General features: G+C 35.0%; 1 protein-coding gene across 17 annotated transcripts in view; it reads right to left on the minus strand.

Annotated features, from left to right (window-relative positions):
* The window catches only part of CHD9 (chromodomain helicase DNA binding protein 9), a 116,442-nt gene that overhangs the window by 39,962 nt on the left and 51,495 nt on the right, over positions 1 to 24,985 (minus strand). For all 17 annotated transcript variants that reach the window (XM_053915964.2, XM_053915963.1, XM_053915960.1 and 14 more), the window contains 14 exons: positions 23,284 to 23,370; positions 22,677 to 22,814; positions 20,471 to 20,592; positions 17,097 to 17,340; positions 12,918 to 13,094; positions 11,261 to 11,404; positions 10,876 to 11,131; positions 9,567 to 9,777; positions 7,974 to 8,169; positions 4,952 to 5,119; positions 3,889 to 4,068; positions 2,058 to 2,168; positions 722 to 918; positions 68 to 267 (listed from right to left, as the gene is read on the minus strand). In XM_053915964.2, the coding sequence (XP_053771939.1) occupies positions 68 to 267; positions 722 to 918; positions 2,058 to 2,168; positions 3,889 to 4,068; positions 4,952 to 5,119; positions 7,974 to 8,169; positions 9,567 to 9,777; positions 10,876 to 11,131; positions 11,261 to 11,404; positions 12,918 to 13,094; positions 17,097 to 17,340; positions 20,471 to 20,592; positions 22,677 to 22,814; positions 23,284 to 23,370 (2,431 nt within the window). The remainder of the gene's footprint in view (positions 1 to 67; positions 268 to 721; positions 919 to 2,057; positions 2,169 to 3,888; positions 4,069 to 4,951; positions 5,120 to 7,973; positions 8,170 to 9,566; positions 9,778 to 10,875; positions 11,132 to 11,260; positions 11,405 to 12,917; positions 13,095 to 17,096; positions 17,341 to 20,470; positions 20,593 to 22,676; positions 22,815 to 23,283; positions 23,371 to 24,985) is intronic.

A 24,985-nucleotide genomic window follows, 5' to 3' on the forward strand; every position in this document is an offset into this window, starting at 1 on the left:
GGCACTATGTTTAATACTATTATAATTACATAAATAAAAATAAACTTTAAGAAAAGAATGTTCTTACCTAGATGATTCTGTAGCTCCCGTGTTTGTCCATCTTCAGTTGGAGTAATGAGATCCCATATGAAGCCTTTAATTTTCTCATCTCCTCGGTAGTGAACAAGGCAATATGCTAAGAGTGCTCGGCAAATTATTTCTACATCATGCTCATTTAGCTGCCTTTTAAAACGACCATGAGATAGAATCTCTCTCCATCGGCCCCATCTGGTTGAAAAAGATATATTTACATTATTGTTGAGTCAAGGTCTAAAGAAAACCATATCTCATGGATAAAAGGCATGAAAACTGCAAAAAACATACTTCATCATTAATAGGATTTACCTAATAAAGTTTTTCCCCAAGAGTAAAATGCAGAGCCATGCTCTAGTAATTTCTAGTATATTTTATTCCTTAAAGTATAACATTATTCATTTTGTATTAGTAAATATGCAAATCTCAGGACAAGGAGTTTAACTTTAGGTGATATATTTATAATTTAAAACTTAAGAAGGTCCCATCATTCCGCTATTGAACATGTTAAACATATAAATTGAGGAAACTTTAAAAATAGATTTTATTTATTTTTAACAAGGTAAAAAATATACTAGAATACAGTGTATGTTTTCTGTAGCTTTTCAGAGCAGACTACTAACAGTAAATGTTAAAAATAGTATTTTACCCATAAACCAGTAGATTTTTTTCTACTCTAAAGCATTCAGTTCTTCCATAGCCATTCGAACGGTCACAGGGTCTCCGGAGTTTGGGCTTTTCTTCTCCTTCACTTTCAGCTTCAGATAATTCAGCCAATTCATCTTTTGTGGCACTAAAGGGTCTTGTTTGCTTCCTAATTCTTGGAGTGTCAATAACCAAGCTGTTCTGTAAAATTTAACAGCTATTACTTGAAGGCCCTTTTACTATTGGGCTTCTAACATTGTCTTATATTTTCACCTTTCAAATTGTATAAAAAGTTATTATGGAAAGCGAAAAAAAGAAATTACTATCAATTTAACCAACCTATGAAATAAACTTAAAATTTTTTACATTCCTTTTGAATCCTTATTACCATACATACATAATTTTACATTACAGTAATAGGATTAAAAAGAATTTGGTATTTGACTTTATAATAATATGAAAGTTACTGTATTATGTGTCTGCAATAACCATAAAATATATTTTAAGCTAGATTCATAAATGGATCATGATGGATCATGATTTTCTTCACCTAATTCATAATTTACAGTAGATTGTTTTAAATTTTTAACATAAATGCTAAGGTAAACCTTTGTGATCTAATAAGTTTATCCTAAAGATAAATTCAAAAGAAGGAAAACTAGACTAAAAATATTGGTCAAATGATATAAATATTTTGACAGATCTAGAAACTATTTCAGTGCTTTCCAAAAGTTACTCTAATACACAGAGAGCAAGGTAGTATATGAACACACTATGCTCAATTTAGTTTCATTCACTCAAAAAAACCTATGTTAACATGCGTTTTCCCTTACTGAGAAGTTTCTCTAAGTTAAGCACTACGTTATGGGCTGCAGATACAGAGGTAAGTATGACAGCTTTTGCTCACAAGTAATCTGTAGTCCTGAGGGTCAGACTAACGAGGAAACAAACAAATGCTATTCAGGATGGAATATTTTGTGATACAAGATGGGTACAATTGAATGGATCGCCATTAATGGGATCTGACACAAAGATGAAGAGCAAAAAAGAAAGAACACACACAACTTGAAGACATGTAAAAAATTTTTAAAACACATTATAATGTTAAAAGATATAAATAGTACCCCAAATTAAACTTTCCTTGTATTACAACCTATCATGACATCACAAGTATGAAATTGAAGCAATGTCTGACTCAATGTGATCATTCTACTACCCTACATCAATTTACTTATGCAGATAAATTTATTTTGTTAAGTACATAGTTCGATACCTTAAAATATTATAATATTACAAAATTATCCCAACAGGTACTTTCTTAATGGGAAAGAAATACTTACTCTACCACTGATGGTATCTATATCTATTTCTGCCTTTTTAGCCCATTTTTGCCAGAAGTTGGGATCATCTAAGGATATATCTGTTCGATTTCCAGATGCCACAAAACTTGCCTGAAACACAGAATGGCAGTTCTTTTTAAATGTTTTGAAGCTAAAGGAAAAATATGTCAAAGCATATTTAAAACATTTACTGTGAATAGAGTCTGAAACTTAGCATGCACACATATATTCGAACAATTTCTCAACTGCAATGGTGTGAAACAGCACAGCATCTGCTTAAGGCAACAAAGGTGATTTCTAAGACTAATGTTTTTTTTGAATTAACCATATTTCAGGCAATTTCAGGCACAAAAGAAAAGTATCTGTGCACAGTGTGTTGACAACTTGGGTAGAGCCAAGGAACCCAAAGTAAACAAGGCCTCTCAGGGAAAAGGCTGCAGCCCGGGTACGTCTGCCCAATCAGGGCTAGCTTCAGTTCTCAGCCGTATGCTTTTGCAGTAGCACTTTTCTTTCCACAATACTACTTTCTTCTGATTTATTATTTATTATATCCCAAATTTACACCTGTATCCTAGCAACTCTCCTGGACATCTCTACTTAGATGCATTGTAAATGCCACAAATACAACAGTTCCCGCACTTTATTTTCTGCATATGTATTTCCTTCTCTTGCATTCTCTCTTATTTAGTGACACCAGGGCCCTCCTAGCTACTTGAGCCAGAAATTTCAGTCATTTTTGTCTCTTCCTTCCCAAGCTTCTATCTGATCATCAACTCTTGTTGATTCAAGTGGTTCTCTATCTCCCTAATTTAGCCAAGATCATTTCCTGCATGAGCCTCTTATCTGATCTCCCTGCCTCTCATCTTTCTCCTTTCAAACTAGTTCTCTGATGTAGGGTTAAATTACTAAATTAGATTGCATTATGTCCATTTTCTGCTTGAAGGGATTTAAAAGCTTTTTAACAGCCTCATGATCAAGTTCAAATTCCTCAAAGTGGAATTTTTCTGCACCCCTCACAATTCGGGTCCAACCTCTCCAACCCTTCATTTTCACCACCGTTTAATTCATCCTGAACATCCATGCATTCCTATACCATGTTCCTTGAGATCTGATTCATGAATCACATATCATTCATCTATGCCACTTTCTCTCTCTTTTTGAAACACAATGAAATGCACACTGCCTTAAAGAATTAGCTACAATGTTATATTCTTTGCAAAGGCTTTCCTGAATCTTTAGCTCCCTTTTTACACAGAATCAACCATTTCCTCCTTTACTCTTTTTTTTTAGCAAGACATTTTAGCATTTCCAGCAAATAAGGCCCTGACACCAGATTTCATTAGTTTGCTGAATGAATGCAAGAGAAAAATTTTCATTTAAAGACTGGTATCATTTCTTTTGGTGTAACACCTGCACTACATGAAAAAAAAAAAAAGTGACCTCCGCAAAGATAAAGAAAGATCTCTCCATTAGTAGAGAGGGGGATGGAGACAGGAGACAATGTGGAAAGGAAAAATCTGGATGAATCAGTGCAGGTGGGACATAACACTGCAATAAAACCTCCTCAAATGAATGCAAGAGAGAAGGTTAGCATGTTTCTATTGAGGAAAGAAAGAGGGGCGCGGTAAGAAGGGAGAGAAACAAACAAAGAGGAAACAAAGAAATGAAAGGAAGAGAAAAGAAATGAAAGGAAAAGAAAAAGAGAAGAGGGAGGAAGATACCAAAGGCAGTTAATAAAGTTTTAAATTATTTTCCCAAATAGGATAGATGTATAGTTATTAATGCTTCCTGTCAAGATACAAATTTTGTTTTACCCTCCCCAAATTGTTACCTTAGCAAATGTTGACCCACGTCCTTCTGACTCAATTGTAATAGTTTTTGTACGACGTAGTAAAATCTGATCAATATCTTCTTCACAGAATTTAGAACCTTCATCTTCTTCTTCCATAATGGCACCATAAGCACCCCTTCGAAGCAGATCCTCTATTTCCTTTTTGGAAAGCTGTTGAATCTGAGGAGAAAGTAATTTTGGGAACAAAATTTCTTTAGGTTCATAAAATGAGGAAATATTCCTAAAGAATGTCAAACACAAGGTCATATTTAAATTGGGGGTTTGGATGTACATAAGAGAGAATTCTCTGAAAGAATACATTGAAATTATTGACTATTCTTTACTATCTTTAACATGTGATTTGCCATTTGCCTAAAATATCTGAAGTTAAAGCAAAGCCTATGGGGCAGGTGACCTATAAAGTACCTGGATTTTTAGTAATAGGATTCTAGAGTTGTTATAAGCACAAGATATAGGAAAATAATCTTGCCCTGGCTGGTGTGGCTCAGTGGACTGAGTGCTGGCCTGCAAACCAAAGGGTCACTGGTTCGATTCCCAGTCAGAGCACATACAGTCCAGGTCCCCAGTAGGGGGCATGCGAGAGGCAACCACACACAGATGTTTCTCTCCTCTCTTTCTCCCTCCCTTTCCCTCTCCAACAAATAAATAAATGAAATAAAAAAAATAATAATAATCTTGATGGAGGAAGTGACAAAAAACATTATTTATTACAAGACAAAGCCAATGGCGGTAGTTTGACACTAAAAACTATGAAAAACAATGTATAGAAAGATGCAGAAAAATTTACAAATTCTATTTTCCTCTGCCATGATGCAAACATACTAAAAGCAGAGCAAAAAATTTCCTTGAAAACATATTCTTAGAATTCACAAGCACTGGAGCTATACAAACAAAACAAGATCAAAAGTGTTAACTAAATGTCACGCTATTTTGAAATGCCTCCATAGAAAAAAACATCTATTTAAGTGTTCAGTAGGGATCAAAATGAAATAATACCCTGAGTTCAAAAGTAAACGCAAACAAAATCCCAAGCGATACATACACCACCAACATTGCTTTCTCTGCCGCTCATGCTCTGTAATACGGCCTTATCTAGGCCCAGCTTCAGACTGGCGCGGTCGAACATCTCTCTCTCATATGAGTTACGAGTTACCAGTCGGTAGACTTTCACTGCTTTATTCTGACCGATTCTATGGCAACGAGCTTGAGCCTGTAAGAAAAATGAAAAGTCATAAATTTATTTCACAAAATGGCAAACAGACATCACCTAAAAGGCACTTAATGGTATCATATCTTGATGGAGTATAAAAGCATGTAAGAATTTTTAGACCTATTTGTTACTGAATTATCTATAAATGTTTTCTAATAATGAAAGTAGAGTTTACTAAAATAAGAAATTATTCCACAATCAGCTACAAGTTCAAATTTAATCTTATATTTCAGGGAATATAAATCATTGAAGAATCATCATTTTTTTTTTTTAAGATTTTATTTATTTATTTTTAGAGAGAGGGGAAGGGAGGGATACAGAGAGCAAGAGAAATATCAATATGTGGTTGACTCTCAATGCGCCCCCTACTGGGGACCTGGACTGTATGTGCCCTGAATGGGAAGAGAACTGGCGACCCTTTGGTTCGCAGCCCGCACCCATTCCACTGAGCTACAACAGCCAGGGTGAGAATGATTATTTTTAAAAGAGAGTACCATCGGCAAAACTTTAGACAAATGTCAATTCTATGAATACATTATTTTAGTTGTTTGGCAATTCCACCTTTAAGCCTACATTATCAACAACCTTTTCAATATATTTTAGTTACACTGGGTAATTAAGCAGGGGACAAAAACCTAAGGTGAGTAACTCTGGAGACCTAAATTGTATTTAAACAGAAAGAAGTAATTATCTAATATGTAGACATACTGAAAGTAGAGAAACCAGAGACTACATAAGAGATTAATTTTTTTTTTCACTAGGTAGGTGGGGTGGTGGGGCAGTGGTGGTGCTGGTTGTGATGGGTGAAGAGCTTAATATTCATCATGAGTTCCTGCTACAAATTTATATAATAAATTTGGACTCTAATGTTTCAATAGAATCAATGGTCTTTCTCCCAAATTATTATTCGCCTTTGCATGATCCTCAGATAATTAAAATTGTGACTTTACAATTTATAGGTGGCATTGATGCTATCTTTGTAGACATCTTTATTCTATCCATATACACTCTGTAGCCATTGGAAGTCAGAACGGTGAATGAACAACTGTGCTCCAGGTCTAGAGAAAGTATAAAGGGCCAAATATTTTATTATTCTATAACAGGAAAAATCAAGTGAGAGGGAGAACTTCGGGAATCTGAAAGTATTTTCAGTTCTCCAATACGACTTTATTATTTCATTCTAGATTAACTTTTAGAGCATTACATGCATTGTGCTGAGCTCTAAGTATAAATATGCATTCCAAAGGCAAGTAATTACCATTTGGGTTTAACCTAGGGACTGGCAAACTATACCCTGTTACTCAAATCTGGCCTGCTACTAAGAATAGCTCTTACCTTTTTTTTAAAAAAAAGATATTTTTATTTATTTATTTATTTTTAAAGATTTTATTTATTTATTTTTAGGGAGAGGGGCAGGGAAGGAGAAAGAGAGGGAGAGAAACATCAATGTGTGAGAGATATATCGATCTCTCTCAGAGGCCCACAACCCATGCACGTGCCCTGACCAGGAACCGAACCAGCGACCCTCTGGTTCGCAGGCCAGCACTCAATCCACTGACCCACTCCAGCCAAGGCAGCTTTTACATTTTTTTTTAAAGATTTTATTTATTTATTTTTAGAGAGGGGAAGGGAGGGAGAAAGAGAGAGAACCATTAGTGTGTGGTTGCCTCTCACGCATCCCCCCCTGGGAACCTGGCCTGCAACCCAGGCATGTGCCCTGACTGGGAATTGAACCTACGACACTTTTGTCTGCAGGCCTGCACTCAATCCACCCAGCCACACCATCCAGGGAGGCTTTTACATTTTTAAAGGGCTGTTAAACAAATAAACATAGAATGTGTGACACAGACCTTATGTGTCCCACAAAGCCTAAAATACTTACTAACTGGCTTCTATAGTATGCCCTGGTTTAATCTATTAATTTTGGATAAACTTTTCATATTTGGAACTAGATTACATATAGTTACACAAATGAAAGGTTAAAAATGTTTGTTATTGAGGCAGGAATAATTTACATAACAATTTACTATTTTTGGTGTTTTATCTATCTAAAGTAATAATATTAATTGCAACACAATTCACTATCAAGGACAATAAAAGATGAATTTCTTGCCCTGGCTGATGTGGCTCAGTGGACTGAGCGCAAGCCAGTGAACAGAGAGGTCACCGGTTCAATTCCCAGTCAGGGCACATGGCTGGACTGAATACTCTCTTGCACAATGATGTTTCTCTCCCTCTTCCCCCCTCCCTCTAAAAGATAAATAAATACATATTTTTATAAAAAAGATGAATTTCTGTTATAGTTCACTTTGTCATCTTTCCTACACAGCTTATCTTCTGCAAACTTTGACTCCTTTATCACTCTAATTAGTATTCCTGTTTCTACAAAATCATTTCACATTCTTAAATAAATACCTTAATTTTCTATAGTAGTTCATAAAAAACATTCATGTTTCAATTCTGTGCATACTATCCTGTATAATGATTGAGAAGTTGAATTAGAAAAAGCAAGTATTTATTTTTAAGGAAATGAACTGAAAATTTTATGTATTATAAATAGGTTATTTTTAAATCTTACACATTTCTCAAATTTACATAATACACTTTAAACAATTAGAGAGTGTACTCAAGTAGGTAAACCTTTTAAGAAGTTAGTAAGATATATAAGTATAGTGTATTATCTTTTATTGCCATTAAATTAAAATTAAAATAACTCACCTGTTTTATTTGGCATAAATATTACTTAGGGAAATATACATGCTAGCTTGTCCAGATATATAAGAGGTGCATTATCGAAAATAGTTATAAAATTTTAAAAATAAATTTCATTCTCTTAGTTGAAGAATTTATTTACCTGAAGGTCATTTTGAGGATTCCAATCAGAATCAAAAATTATACATGTATCAGCAGCAGTTAAGTTGATGCCCAACCCACCAGCTCGGGTACACAGCAGGAAAACAAATCGATCTGAATCAGGCTTACTAAATCGATCTATAGCAGCTTGTCGAAGATTCCCTCTGACTCTTCCATCAATTCGCTCATATAAATATCTATCAAAAGAAAGTCAATAGATTTAGATAGATATGATAAAAATGAAGACACATTCTATCAAATGTAAAGTCTTGTTTTCCTGCAACTTGAAGTTTTACGATAAAATTAAAAAGCAATTTGCCCTGGTTGGTGTGCCTCAGTGGACTGAGCACTGCCTGCGAACCAAAAGGTCGCCAGTTCGATTCCCAGCCAAGGCACATGATTGGGTTGCTGGCCAGGTCCCCAGTAGAGGGCCTGAGAGACGCAACCACACATTGCTGTTTCTCTCCCTCTGTCGAAAAATAAATAAATAAAATCTTTTTAAAAAGAAGAAATTTGGGTTTTTCCATGAAATTTATCTTATAAATCAATTTCATCTTTCTTGGACTTAATATGGTATAAAACTGAGAAAAATACACCTTTTTAAATGACACTAAAAAAGTGGAACACTGACACTAAAAAAGGCACTAAAAATAAAAAATAATTTGATAATATAGACTAGTATATACCTTCACTTATCTATTCAATTCAGAATCCACTGAACTAAAACCTACAGGTCAATCTTCAGACTCCTTTTTATATAAATCTGTGGGTACCTCACTGCACCGCCAATGCTCTGTAACCACATGCTGACTAGACCAGGGGTTTTCAACCTTTTTCATCTCATGGCACACATACACTAATGATTAAATTCTGCATCACTCCAAAAAATATGTATTTTTTGCCAATCTGACAGAAATAATAGGTATGATTTTGATTCATTCACACTGGATGGCTATTGTTGCGTTGGCTGTTGTCATTTTTTAATTTGACAATCTAAGGGAAAACAGGTCAGTGTCCTTGACTAAACAGTCAGATGTTGCATGTTAAATCGCTATACTAGGCAATATTTAATACTATCTACCATGAACCAAAGACCAATGCAAAAATCCCACATTAAACTAATAAGAAAAGACCAAAGCCTAACAAATTTTAGATACTGTATGATAGGCATAAAAGTGCAGAAAGTTCAGGGTCTAACTGTAACAATGAAATAGACCTGAAAAAGATCTTGAGTCATTTTTTTTCCATTTTGAAGATGATTATAAGTCTGTTTAAAATCTCATTGCTGCAAAGTTTACAAATCAAATAACGTGTACACTTACATTATGAATCCATTCCTAAGTCAACAAATAGTCAGTTTGAGAAGTTTTCTTAATCAATCTCCTTAGCCCTGCGTACTACTGCAACATAGTAAGTTAGGAAAACACCCTACACATAATCTTACGCAATCGGTACTGACAGATGTGAAGGGCCCTATCTTGATGGAGAGAGAGACGTGAGAAAAGCTGGGTTACAGTACAGTGCTGCAAAAGCCTCTACGACATACACTTAATAGAATCGCCGAATAATTCAGGGGATGAATTGTGCGCCTTACCGTTTATGTATAAGATAGTCCTCCAGGATGTCTAGGCAGCGTACCATCTGAGAGAAGATGAGCACTTTATGACCTCCTGCTTTCATTTTGGGAAGCAATTTATCAATAAGGACCAATTTACCAGCAGACTGGATCATTGCTTGAAGATGAAAATCAGAAGCAGCTGGATTATACGTCTCTCTAAATTCTCCAAGTATTTTCTCCTCAGCACCTGTCAAAGAAATATAAGAAGACAGCATTAATGCATAAATGAAGGCAACATCCAATTGCTTTCATTTTTTTCAAAAATCAGAATTAGTGCTCTTCCACTTTGCTGTAATATACTAAAATTTTTCTGATGGTAGGTAATAAATTACTTTTGTTAGAATTATTTGTTTGTGGCTAAAACCTCAACACCACCAGATTGCATTGAGTATACAGGCAATTGCATCGAGTATATGGAAAATGTCTTAAGCATCTTTTTATCTCCGCAGACACCTATCATAGTGCTTTATATAAATTTGTGTCCACTGAAGGTTTAATAACGTTATTAGGGAGAAAATTAACGAAAATGTGGTCCTGACCTAGGTGATAAACACATACTTTTAAACAAACTTCTAATATTTAAATACCAATATAACAGTGATCCACCACTGAAAGGCGACCATAATTAATCTGAGTGGGAATGCTGCTGGTCACCAAAACAGGGAAACAAGGAACATTTAAGTCACTGATGACTACTTCCTCCGGAGGGTCTAGATCAGCATTAAAGGTCCTCTGCCTTCCCTCAGCCTGTCATCAGTAGAGTACCAGGGTTGCAAGTTAGTTCATTACGAGGATAAGAAATAACTTGTCTGGGGTAAAGTAAGATACAAAGTATATTCCCAGAAATAAGTGAAAGACCCAAACATTGTACAGAGAGAATGCAAGTTCAGAACCTGACAAGAACTTAAAAAGCAGCACGAGAGCACAAAAATTGAGAGACACTACCTGGACTGGAAAGATAACAGGAAAAACACATAAATGTGGAAGCCCAAAGATGGGCTTTGCTGTTTGTGCCGGAGAAGGGTTAAACTGAAGGAGAAATCCAGTCCGTGTGAGACTGAACTCAAGTCGCAATATGGCAACCTGATGAGGTAATATGGGAGCCCTGGGCTGACGTTTTACCCCTGATTCTGAACAACTTGTAATCCCTCAGAACACCAGAGTGAAGGTACAGAATCAGTGCGTTTTCTTGTAACTGCCATTACAGCTATACTGCTGGTGTGTTGGTTCTATTCATGGGTATTTTTTAAAAAAACAAGTATTTGTGTGCCATCATTTTAGCTACCTTTGATAAGATAGGGATGGTTACAGCACTTCCTGAGCTCCATCATGGTATTGACCAAATTAGGCACATTAGTCTGCCCCACTCCTTTGGCTAAAAATGAAAAGTTCTTCTCCAAAATAGCCCGATAGTATTTCTTTTGGATGTTAGTGAGTTCCACTTCAATAATGGTTTCTTCTTTTGGTGCCAACTTCTTTTCCACATCTTCCTTCAATCTCCTCAACATCATTGGTTTCAGGATAGCCTGAAGTTTTTGCACCTGCAAAAAAAAAAAAAAAAAGAAAAGAAAAGAAAAGAAAGAGAATATAACCTACATGCACATTCAATACACATAATTATAGTAACGAAAGATCTGATGTACTTATACAACAAAAGACCAAACGTTTACCTGTTCCTCTGTTTTCAGATCCCCAAATTCTTGCATAAATGTTGATTCAGAAGGAAACCTTAAAGGTTCTAGAAAGTGGAGAAGACTGAATAGTTCTTCAACTGTGTTTTGCAAAGGCGTGCCAGTCAAAAGCACCTTGTGTTCCTATGTAAAGCAAGAAAAATTCACATCAAATACCACAATACAAAAGTTAAATGAAAGTTCATATAGGTTATCAAATATCAATGATTGAAAAGAAAATATTTTTCTGAAGAAAATTATCAAGAGTCAATTCAAAATACATCTCTACCCACAAATCTCCATTAATTGAATTCTCAATCACTTTTTAAAAACTCTGTATCATTCTCGTAATACCTCACTTCACAAGCTGTTTTTACTTATTCATCCTGTTAAAAGTTCTAAATAATGAAGCACACTTTAGATTTTCTCAATTAAATGCACTTTTAAGAACAGAGAGGGTATTTTGGTTTTGGTATTCAACCATTTTTGGTATGGTAATTTGTATACAAAACTGCGCATTCTTTGCAGTTTGGTAGATCATTTGACTTACTGCACGAAAGGACAAATTCTCAAATCATCAGGGCTGCAATCCAATAGTGCAAAGGGCTGATTGGAATATGCTCCTAAACTAGAAATGCATTACGCATTAAACACAATAGTGACTGAAATAAACCTAACAGTTTTGTTGGAAACAATACAAATTATTTAAAAATTCACTTGGCAATACTTCTAAATTCCTTAGCTAAATATTTGTATGTGTGTCTGCGCAGCTGCATACATGTATCTCTGCAGATGCACTAGTAAACAGTCTAGAAAGATACACACCAAGCTGTGTGTCCTGGGCTAAGGGGTGGAAGTGGGGGGTGGGCATGGATGGAGAAGGAAAAAGGAGCACTTTGTTTACCATATGTACATCATTTCTTCAAGTTCTCATGTATTAATTATGCGATCTTACTTAAAAAAATTTTTAAGCAAACCATTTTGAGAGAAGCACACAAAGAACATGACTTCTTAAAATCCCATTTATTAATTATAACCAACATATACCAAGCATGTGCAATCATGCAGGAACTTCATGCCTTTAATGTAAATGATCTGAATAATACTGTAACTTTGGTAAAGGGGTTTTTAAAGGAATATATGGGTTGAAACTATGATCATATTTTCTTTTCAACAGTACATTCTACAGAGGTTTCTTTTTTTAAGCATTTTAAAAGAAAAAGGTAAAAAATTTTAAGTAGCAGAAAACAAATTAAGAATTTTTCCTTAGTGTCCAACCTTTTGGCATCTCTGTGCCACACTGGAAGAAGAGTTGTCTTGGGCCACACATTAAAATATATAACATGTAATCACAAAAAAATCTCATAATATTTTAGGTAAATTTACAGTTTTTTGTTGGGCTGCATTCATAGCCCTCCTGAAGTGTATGCGGCCCAATTAGACACCCCTGACTTAGAGCAAAAAAACTAAACAAAAACAACAACAATAACAACAACAAAAGCCCTCAAACACCACAGACAGAAATTACTCTAAAATTTCAAAAGGCATAAGTATGAAGTATTAGCTCTCTCACTCTATCTGGTCTTTTACTATGTAGCTAAGAAACTGAATTAAAAAAAAATTAACTGAATTAAGTCATAATAATGCTGTTACTTACCAGATTCATGAGTTTCAGACCTTCTAGAAGTTTGCAATTTTTATTTTTCAATCTATGTGCTTCATCAATAATTACACATCGCCATTCAATTGCATTAAGCTCTCCACAACCTCCAAGAATCATTTCAAAAGTGGTGATGATGGCTTGGAATCTGTAAGCTCCTCGAATAATACGCCCCTAGAAATTTATTATCAAATACAATAATTTGTTAGTATACCTTGACCGTAATTTGTTAAATGCCCGCCAAATTGCATAAAATTACATCTAATGACATCTGCAATAAACTATTTGCCACTGAAATTTTTATATATATTCATAGACACTCCCTTACAATGGGTTTTAGTATTAACACTGTAATAGATTCCTGTTTTTAATATTGTTTAAAAAAATTATGCCAACACGATTACATAATTTATAATTATACTCAAACAAGTATTCCTTGTAAAATGTTTCAAAATAATTTTTAAGAGTTATAACAATTTTAGGTCAAGAAAGAAGTGACACACACGATCTGGCCAATGGCATCTCAATACTAGTATTAATTACTTCCACCCATGAGCCCGCACACAGAACGGCAAACACAGAGTCCATATCCATGTGAGCCACCCGGGTCATTCATTTGGCAAATACTGATTGAGCGTCTATGTGCCAGATCCTGTTCTAGTTGCTGGAGATACAGCAGTTAAGAGAAACACACAAAAATAATTATTCAAGTGGAATTTAACATTCCAGTTAACAAATGCAGGTTATAGCCATTAAGGAAAAAAGAAACACTATAAATTTTTTTAAAAAGAACAGTTAAAAACTAAGAGAGAATGGTATAAGGGATGAGGAATAAAATAAAATTAATCAGGAAGTATGAGGTCAGAGGTAACCACTGTAAATTTTTATATAGAATGGCAGCAAGGCCATTACTGAGAAGTGACCACCGAAGAACATGCTGAAGATGAGGGAAGAAGCCATGTTGATGCCTGGAGATCTGGAGGAGAAAGTGCTTTTGTTGGAAGTAGCAAGTGTAAAGGCCCTAACGCAGGAGTATCTTTGGCAGTGTTCAAACTGTAGCAAGAGGGCCAGAGTGGTTGATGTCCAGTGTGCGGAGGGAATAAGGCTACATAGGGACTTATAATCTGTAGTAAGGACTTTGGCTTTTACTCTGAGCAAGGAGCTGGTGGAAGGTTTTTGTCAAGAAGTTTCATGATTTGACATAATTTTAAAAGAATCCCTTTTGGCTACTGTAGTAAAGAGAGTAAAATGCCCCAAGGACAGCATTATAGAGACCAGTCAAGAGGCTGTCATAGTAATCAAAGCAAGAGATAATCATTGGAGGTCATGAGACGTGCTCAGTTCTGGATGTATTTTGAAAACAGAGCTAAAGGATATGCTAATGATAGTTGTGCAGTGGGATAAAGGATTCAAATCTGACTCTAAGAATTCATAGCTTGAATACTAGAAGTTGGTGTTGCTATTTAGTACAATGAAGAAATTCAGGATTCTGGTTTTGGACATGTTATGTATAAGGCACCTGGTAGATATCCAAGTGGAGTATTGAAGAAGCATTTGAATATGACTCCTGAATTTAGAAAAGAGGTTAGAATTGGTGGCACAGATTTGAAAATTTCCAGTGGTATAGATGGTACTTAAATTGTGCTACTAAGATCCCTGAAGGAATGAGAACAGATATAAAAGAATGGAAAGACGGAGCCCTGGGTTACCCCACATTTAGACAGAAGAAAAAACCAGCAAAGGGGGCTTCAGGAGGAATAGGTGGTGCTATAGAAATAGCATACAAGAGACGAGAATGTTTAAGTGTGACTGAAAACTACACACTATTAGGAATTAGGGAGAAATGAAGGCTTATGAAAGATCATGTGTTATGACAGGATTTTATTTCCTTTTAGATTAATTCGTGTTGGTTGCATACACTGGCCATTAAGCTGAATAATAGCTCTAGTAGAAAATAAGTATAAAGTATAAGTCTATAGTATTTATATGGCTCTAAAAACACGAACTATGATGTAACGAGTTAAACTGATACCACGGTGCTTAAGAGCAAGGGTTCTCGAGTCCAATTCACCTGAGTTTATTATTCCCAGTTTGCACTGTGTTTTTCGGGGAAACTACGTAACTTGTTTATACCTCAGTTTCCTCATTTGTAAATGGGAATAATAATATTATTACCTAGTTATTAGGTTGCCACTGCAAAGATTAGTGAAATACCACATGTAAACCATTTAACATAATGCCTGGCACATGGTAATACTCAATAAATATTTGTGGTTGTTAGTGTTATTCTTCTCATGGCAATTCAGAAAATTTGAGCAGAATTTTATTACTACTGTGATTTCAAGCTATTTAGTAACTTGAAAAAACCAGCAGTTAAATATTCAATTAATTTGTATTAAAGTGCATTTAAAAGAGATAAGGAAAGTTTTTTCTGTATATGAAGTATAGATCTATTTATTTCATTACATGAGAAATCTTTTATCTTTTTAAATTTTAAACGCTTCATATATTTTTCTAGAATTTATAACATTTATCATAAGAATAAAACACTTATTATATAATACTGTGTTTCTAAGACATGAAGAATCTTTAAGGTTTTTAGCTCATATTAATACCAAACTCATGAGACATATTAAAATTATAACCTTGTTAAAATCTCTTACAGTCAACATGTTAACTGTACCCTCTGTAAAAAAATGAGATTGAACTAACTCACTTCTAAGAACACCATAGAGCTCTAAAATTCTACAAATGTATGATTAAGAATAATAAAACATTATGAAAGAAAATCAAACAATACCTTAACTAAAATGTCATAGGCTCCAAAGGAGCAGATAATAATTTTCCATAGAACTGAGGAATAATTAAAGAATTTTGTAGATTCTTAATATGACAGAAATGTAATTGTCTCAAATACAGAAGTAGGAAGGAAAATGAGGTTAAAGGAACAAAATCAATTCATTCACTCATTTTCAGCCTCAAAAAGGTAGAAAATCCGTTATAATTGGGAGGTGAAAGTACAAAGCTATGTATATTACCTTACTTGAACCCGTATCGTATCACATGACCTGGCCATAAATTATAATGATCCTCATAAAAACAGAAAACATGAATAAAAGAAAATAAAATATCCAGGTGCTATTGAAGTAGAAGTAGAGTATCAGGCTATAAACCTTTTCTAGTTAAAAAGTACAATTTTGTGTGAAATGTTTTTATTCATTTTGTTTCTTATTTGTTAACAAAAGTTTTTATCTGAAAAGAGTTATATTACCACTCAAAACTTCAAAACTTTCTGCTAGGAAATTCTTTCTTATAATGTCATGTCTTGATTTTACGACCTGTGTATGCAGCAGAAAACCAGGAAATCACTTCCTGAACAGTACATTGCCAACGTAAAATGAAAACTGTGCCTGTGAGATATGGGGGGACAAAGCCATTAGCATCCCTGGAGCGCTAGTATAACCAGTCCAAAAAGAAAAAAATGTACAGTGGTATGCTTGCGTCTGAATGTAAAACAAACCAACCAAATTATTTTTATCAATTTGAGAAAGAGAGAAAGAGAAACATCGATTTATTTTTCTACCTATTTATGAACAACTGGTTGATTCCTGCACACGCCCTGACTGGAGATCAACCCTGCAACCTCGGCCTCCCGGGGCGACACTCGAAGCAGGTGAGCTGCCCAGCCAGGACAACAGACCAAACTTCTTAAATGTCTGAATCAAAACCCAAGGAACAGAAGAGAAGCTATTTGAGATTTCGCCTCAATAAGCATTTAAACCCACAGTGTTTGCTGAAGATTTAAACTTTAAAAATGGAGAAGAGAAAAAAACTGGAGGACGATCAAAGAGACCTTTATAATTCTAAATTAAATGTGTGTTTTAAAACGACTAGTAAAACAATTATTTAGCTTAAAAATTAAGGATACAGATTTGTACATTCCTATAATTAGACTACTACTTTGTAATAAACTACAGCACAAATGTGACTACTTTTGTCATTGTTCTCTTTTGCTACTAAAGTTTATTGTCAAATACATAGGATGAATAAAGAGACTGGAGTAAGAGCTAAGTAGGCAATTGAAATCTACCCTACATTTGAATGTAATTACTATGTAATGCTTATTATGTTACAACCTGAGCATTCAAACAACAAATCAAATGACCAATAACACACCTGTGCATCCCTGAAGTACATCTCATATCGCTGTATCATCTGTCTGCTAATCAGGCTCCCATGATAAACCACAACATTAATATCAGTCCACGTACGAAATTCTCTCTCCCAGTTTGCAATAGTAGAAAGTGGAGCAATTATCAGGAAAGGTCCTCTTATACCAGTCAGAAGGATTTCGTAGAGGAATGTAATTGATTGAATTGTTTTGCCAAGACCCATTTCATCTGCTAAAATGCAGTTTCGTCTGAAATAAACAAATATATTATCCAAGTGGACATTGAGTTTTTCTGTATTCTACAACAATTTGAAAGATACACAAAAATAATTAATGATCAAATGAACACACTAGCATTTATAAAAATGCAAAAGTTGCTGAAGTACGGAGTAAGCTAAAGATTACAATTTTATTGTAATCCTGCAATGAGAAAACTATAAATTTTTGTAGCTCCAAAATAATACCACCCAACAGAGTTTTGTTACAGAGTGAAATGGCAAGCACAAGGCAGACTAAGTATTTTATGCAGGAAGCATGTATTAAATACCTTCTATATCTCAGGGACAGTATGAGAAGATGGGATACAAAAGAAATAGAACATGTTCTCTGCCTTCCAGGGGCTTGTATCTATTAGAGAAGCAGACATGCAAATGAATAAATAAGTAGTCATGCAATGTGCTATCAAAGAAGAACAAATCAAGCACCGGACTTCAACTCTGTGCACTGGAAGAGTCTACAGCGTTCGAAAGAAACCCAGATACCCAGGGCCCTTCCCTATACATTCTGACTTGAGGTGGAATTTGAATAAAAGTAGCTATAATTTTTCACATGAGCTCCACAGATGCTTATGATATATGGCCAGTTAAGAATCATCAATACTAAGTTGATTGTGGAAGTTCAGAGGACTAAGTGTCCACCTCTGGCTGAAGAGATCAGAAACAAGAATGCTTTAAAAAAAAAAAAGAAGAATGCTTTCAGAGAAGAGGTCAGTGTTTTGCCAGAGAGCAGAGCCAAGGAGAAGTGTAAGGAACACGACCCACTGAGGGACCACATGGTATTTAATGTGGTTTTGAGAGAAGGGTAAATGGAGGGGATATTATTAAGATAAGCAAGAGTCATAAATACATAACGTTATACATCATTCTAATAAACTTAAAAAACATTTAAAGCTGATGAGATTATGTTTGTGATTTGAAGTTTGCTCCAATGTCACTGTGGGTATTAGGAGGTGAGGCGACTAGAAGTTGTGACAATAACTGAAAAGGACTGCAGTAACGCAGGAAAGAGTGGGTGGACCCTGGGACTAAGGGAGGAGAACTGACTCCAAAATTAATTATGAGTGAGAATGATTTGGACCTAGGGGCCAACTAAGTGTACAGGGTATAGAATGACAGCCAGATTCCTCTCAGTTTCGGTGACTAAATGAATTTTATTATTCTTAACTGAGATACAAAATATGGAGGAAGAATAAATTTGGTATGAAGAAAACAGGAAATGATAAGGTTAATTTTTAATTTGTTGAGTTTAAAGAATCATTGAGAGATCTGAAGGAAGCAAGAGGCAAAATGAAATATAGGTTTGGGATTCAAGGACTTAAGAGATAAAAATATGAAATAATTAGCATATTATTGATAAGTGAGGGCATAGAGGGGTATAGAATATGGCTTAGGGAGAACCGATATGTAACATGAGAAGAGAGGAAAAAGAATTTTGGGCAAAAAAGGAAAAACAACATTGAAAAGGCAGGCAGATGAAAAAGAACCAGCAAAGACAACTGAAAGGAACAGTCACAGAGGTATTAGAGATCCAGCAGAGTCACATCGTGGAAGCTGCTGGGGGTGCAAATGGGGGAAAAGTTTAAAGGAGGAAGTAGTAGCCACTATTATTCAATGTAGCAAAGACAACAAATTAAAGCTGAGAAGTATCTTGTGAACTGGAAAGTTAAAAGTTCAGAGATGATACAGAATCAAACCTAGATACTAGGCCTACGGAGAACTGGAAAGGAGGACATGGAAAGAGTTCAGGCCAGCCACTCTTCCTAGAAGATTGCCTAGGAAGTTACAAAGAGGACTCGAGGAAGCTAGAAGGAGAAACAGAGCCATGTGAAGCTTTATCCTTTTCTTTAGTGTTTTTATAGATAGGTTAAACACGAATTTGTTTACAGACGGAAGGTACAGCATTAGTTTCAGAGATGGCTTACAGATAGAAGAGCAAAGGATGATAAGTGAATGGAGCCTGGATGAGATGCACATCAAGAGTTGAGGTGGTGGCATTAACCTTGGTCTTGGGGAGGGACCTTGTAACTTCTGACGCATGCAGATAGAGGTAAGAATAGCTATGGCGGGAGATACATTTGGAGGCTTGTGTAGCAGGCAAGGATTTGAATGAGTTCCCGTACTGGCTGGCCTCAGCTTCTCTATGAAGTACCTAGTCACATATGGAAAATAAAGGGGGCAGGGTTGTGATATGGACTTGAGGAAAGTGATGAGCGTTTTAAACAGGCAATTTAAGAAATGGGAAACAATAGTGATAAGGGGGGTACAGCAAAACCATATTTATTGACCATTTTACCTGGAAGGTTCTCTTGGGGACCCCAACTATAAACCAGGGGAAAGAGCATTCATTGCAAGGGTTAACAGGTCAACCTGACTTCACTGACTGCGTCTTATACCTCACCATCACCAAGTATAACCACCAGAAGAATCATGTCAGAAGTAAAAACACACAAAAAAATGATTCTTAATAACAGCCATCAAACGTTGCTATTGTTACTAACAATGCCTCCACCTGCTCCTTTGTGTACACTACTATACTTCTCTCAAACACGGCACCATTTTTACTTCTTTGCACCTATCTTTTCAACTGAGTTTAAAAAGTGAGATAATGTTCAACAAAGCATTTTGAACTTTAAAAATAAATAACTAATAAAAGGGAATCATGATTGTTAGGTTCTTGTATTTTGTATTCTATTCCTTATCATGCTGACAACCTGCCTCTGTGAAAGCTTACGTTAAATAAGAGACCTACCCAATACTTACAGATGCAACTGCTCACACCTCACTAGCTACATACAGTTGTTGGCAAACTGTAGCATAGGCTGATAGTTGAAGAACATTCTCAAACATAGCAGATGTTTCGTGTTAAGAAAGAGATCTCAAATTTAATTACATTTCAACATATCAACTTTATTCCATTCTGGTTGATATGTATTTTTAAAAAAGCAATTATAGTCAAAATCCTAACTTATAAATTTTCCTGAGGTAACTTCAAGTTACTTCAAGAGAGTAATAATATAACATCACTACCTATTTTATTTAACATATTTTGGCACATATAAAAAAATAACATGCTGAAATTGTTTCTAAGATATACTACGTACCGATTGTACCAATTGAACAAGAGCCAGTTGAGTCCTTCCAGTTGATATTCCCTGAGTTGATTACAATTTTTATAGTCCCTGGATTGATCTATTTTTTTCCAAAGATTAGAGGGAGGACGATCCTTAATGGAAAAACAAAGAATGAATGATGTATTTCACATCTTTTCATTTCTGTACATCTTATAAGTAATGCTTTTACAATAACCATAGAAGCAGAATGTTATGTGGCATTATGATGAAATTTTACAAGCACCTAAAAACCTAATTAGTTCTGTATAAACTTACAGAAAACTGCAGAGGAAGGCACACTTATTCTATGAGTGATACCAAATTCAGACAAAGACATTACAAGAAAATTACAGACCAATATCCATCATTAGCAGAGATGCAATAATATAAAATAAAATTTAGCAAATGGAATGTAACAGTATGTGACCAGTGGGGCTTTTCCCAGGAATTGAGATGATTTAAATTTGAAAATTAACCAATGTTGATCAGCACACTAAAAAACAAAAATGTAACAATCTCAACAGATGCAGAAAAGGGATTTGAAAAATCCAACATCTATTCCTCACAAAAACTCTTTACATTTTGAACAGAGAGGCACGTCCTCAAACTGACAAGGTGCATCTGTAATAAAAGCCACCCCTAACAGCATACATAATGGTTATAGCCTGAAAGCTTCCTCCCTAAGATGAGGAAAAGGCAACAGTGCCCACTGTCACCACAGTTCAACACTGTAATCAAGAGCCTCCACCCCCGAAACAAAGTCTTTCCCTGACCCAGCATCCCTGGACTCACTCCTCCTTAAACCAGTTCATGTTTTTGTTTCCTAGCTCAACGAAACACATGTAAGTCAATAAAAGTGGAGGTGAAAAGGTGTTCCCTTAATAATAAACTGAGTTATTACTGGGAGATAAAATAAGACCAGAATATAAGAATATCAAAAAAGAAATTATTGTAAAAATAATATGATCTCTTCCATGGAATAATGAATTAATTTTCTTTCCTTACATCACATCTACAAGTTTTTCATGCAGCCTTCCTCACTCTGGTGCTAATCCCCAACAATCTGTTCCTGTCCTTTAATGTATAAACTCCCTCTTAGGTGAAGTAAGAACTTTCTATGACCAAATTATATTTGAAAGAGGACAGGCCAAAATATTTAATAAAATCATGTCTCCTTTTTGTGAATTTCTTTCAGTTGGATCCCCAAATTTGAATCACATGACAACAATTCTGTTCTAAAGAAATGAATGTAAGAAATTATATAATTAATAATTAGATAATTATTCTGGCAAAATTACAACTTGCCATAGCCTTCTAGAATTCTACAGATTCTGTTCTACAAGTATCAATAACCTACAAGGTTTTTTTTGTTTGTGTGTTTGTTTTTGAGCAAGGAAGAGTCACATGTAGTCAATAAGTAATCAATGTACCTAATTTCTGTAGGCTTTTAACAATATTCTGTACAAAAGGTTATAAAAATAAAGCTACTATGGAAGTAGGTGAACTATTTAGTTACTTAGCTATGGAGAAACAGTAGAGAATTAATAACTTTTCTTAGAGCTGAAACTGATATCCATAATATTTTTATAAGTGACCTGAAAGAAAGAGCAGTGGGAAGTTTTTAAATTATGAAGATGGCCCTGGCTGGTGTGGCTCAATGGATTGAGTGCAGGCCTGCAAACCAAAGGGTCGCTGATTTGATTCCCAGTCAGGGCACATGCCTGGGTTGTGGGCCAGGTTCCCAGCAGGGGGCACGTGAGAGGCAACTACACATTGATGTTTCTCTCTTTCTCCCCGCCTTCCCCTCTTTCTAAAAATAAATAAATCTTTAAAAATATAAATTCATAGATGAGATAAAAATATTCAAAAATTTTCTAGGGAGAAATGTGGAAGGACATACTCGTCAAAATTTTAGATACACATATGCTCTGACAAAACAATTACAACTCTGATTTGTCTCATGTGAACTTGCACACGGGCTCACTGTTCAATGTGACATTGTTTATAATAGCAAAAACTATAACATCCACTAATGGAGGAATAACTAAATTAATGTGTCTATTGTACTAAATAGCATTTCTAAAATACTGTATTAATGGTATACCAAAAACTAAATTACAAATTCAAAGACTACATTAAACCCTCTGAATTAAAGAAGTGCTGAGATTTTATGAAGTTCAGTAACATATGTTCATACCAAATGTCTTGTATCAGGTCTTGAAGCCTGCAATTGTTCAAACTCTTCTATTTTTGCAAGATCTACATCTTCCTTGAGTTCCCAAGTACTGTCTTCATACGGTAATGAGCACCACTTTACTAAGTAGTAAATGACAGGCTGTAAGAAGAAATTTTTTCATTTTACCATTTTGAAAAAGAAGAGTTAGAAATAGTTTAAATATATTTACTAGCTTACATTAATAAAAACTGATGAAACACTTTTTGTGTTTTTTAGATGGTTACATTTTAAAAAGTTTAAGGTTTTTTTATACTACTTTATTACTTGGTTTATTGTTTGCAATGGAGAAATTTCTAGCTAATATAAACATTTATCCATTTTAATACACATCTTTATTCAATCAGCATTTTCACTCAGTTACACAGGGCTCAGAGATTCCTGCAGTCCTTCCCATGTGTGGACGTAATTCAAACCAAATTGTTTCCACTTTCAAAGTTCTCATAGAAAATTGTCTTGATTTGATTTAGGTATAGGAATGCATTTTAGTTACAAAAGTTGTAAGTTTTAACATTAGGAAGTTTTAGGTTTTTCTTACTCAGTTAAAAAAATTTTTTAACCAAATATTTACCTCACCAGTATCTTTATCCTCGCAAAAAGAAACTTCTAACACTCTGTCTACTTCAACGTAGTCTGGGTTAAATGGTTCTTCCTCCATCTAAAATGAAAAAATAACAATATTTGACAAAAAATGTGGAAAGATAAAAGTGAAATAAAGACAAATGTACTAGTTATTCACTATAGAACAAAAACATAAGTTTGATTTCAATTAAATTTCCAATTATTAGAATACTTTCATTTTAAGTTCCAAAAGATATCTAGGATATTTGTATTATATAAAACCATATTCTATAATAAATCCAACCAAATAGCACTAAAAATAAGGTACTGCAGACAAGTAAGTTACTACAGAAGATACGTTCTTTAAAATTTTCTTTTTTAGAAAAGTTATTGTATTTTTTAAAGACTTTATTTATTTTTAGAGAAGGGATGGGAGGAAGAAAGAGAGGGAGAGAAACATCAATGCGTGGTTGCCTCTGGTGCGCCCCCTACTGGGGACCTGGCTTGCAACCCAGGTACGTACCCAGTCTGGGAATCAAACTGGTGACCCTTTGATTCAGAGGCCCTGCGCTCAATCCACTGAGCTATGACTCAATCCACTGAGCTACATAAGCCAAGGCTAAAGTTCTCCTAAAAGCAGCCTCTGTACCTTTCTTTTGCCACGTTCCTCAGATCTAAGAGTTGAAGACCAATCATGCCACCTTCAGGTTCATCTCTTGGTTGTATCAAACACCCTTTCCTGTGCTCAAGCACTTAGCTAACAATGCAAACTCTCCAGTTCAGCTACCTAAACTCAACTGCACCCATTTATTTTTCAGTCTATACTTCTTCCCGGAATTTCTCACAGGATTAATGATAACACAACACCCCATCAACACCTCCTCCCAGTTACACAAGCCAGAAATGGAGAAGTCATCTTAGATTTATCATTTTTTTAATCTCCTACACCTAATAAGTCATCAATTTGTACAGATTCTACTTAACTATAACTCAGATTGGCTCCTCCTTTCTCATTCTCACTGCTTCATCACATCTTACTTGTAGAGTATACTACTGAAATAGGTATCATGTACATCCTGGTATGATTCATTGAGAATATACCATCGTTTTTGTGATGGTCTCTTAAAAATAATGCATGACCTGCCCTGGCCAGTGTGGCTCAGTTGGTTGGAACATCGTCCTGTCAACCAAAAGGTCGCAGGTTCGATTCCTAGTTGGGGCACATTCGAGAGGCAACCGATTGATGTTTCTCTCTCACAATAGTATTTCCCTCTCTCTAAAATCAATAAGCATCTCCTCAGGTGAGGATTAAAAACAAAAATGCATGACCTAAATGTTGAGGAAAACATCACACAACTCCAAATTTATGGACATTCTACAAAATACATCACCTATACTCTTCAAAATCGTCCAAATGAGAAACAAAGTAAGACTGATTAAAACAGGCATGACAACTAAATGCAATCTGTGATGCTGAACTGGATTTTGAATCAGAATAAGGAAACACACTCTTTGTTATAAAAATACTTTTGGAACAAATGATGAAATATAAATAAGGTCTGGAGTGGGATAGCAGTACTACATCAATGTTAATTTTACTGTTATACATATAAGAAAATGTTTTTAGAAAATAAATACTGAAGGGTTTGCAACTTACTTTCAAATGATTTAGAGAAAATGTATATGCATGTGAAAAAGGCACATGGAGAATG

Source organism: Desmodus rotundus, chromosome 12 (genome assembly GCF_022682495.2).
Source record: "Desmodus rotundus isolate HL8 chromosome 12, HLdesRot8A.1, whole genome shotgun sequence".
In the NCBI taxonomy this organism is placed as follows: Eukaryota; Metazoa; Chordata; class Mammalia; order Chiroptera; family Phyllostomidae; genus Desmodus; species Desmodus rotundus.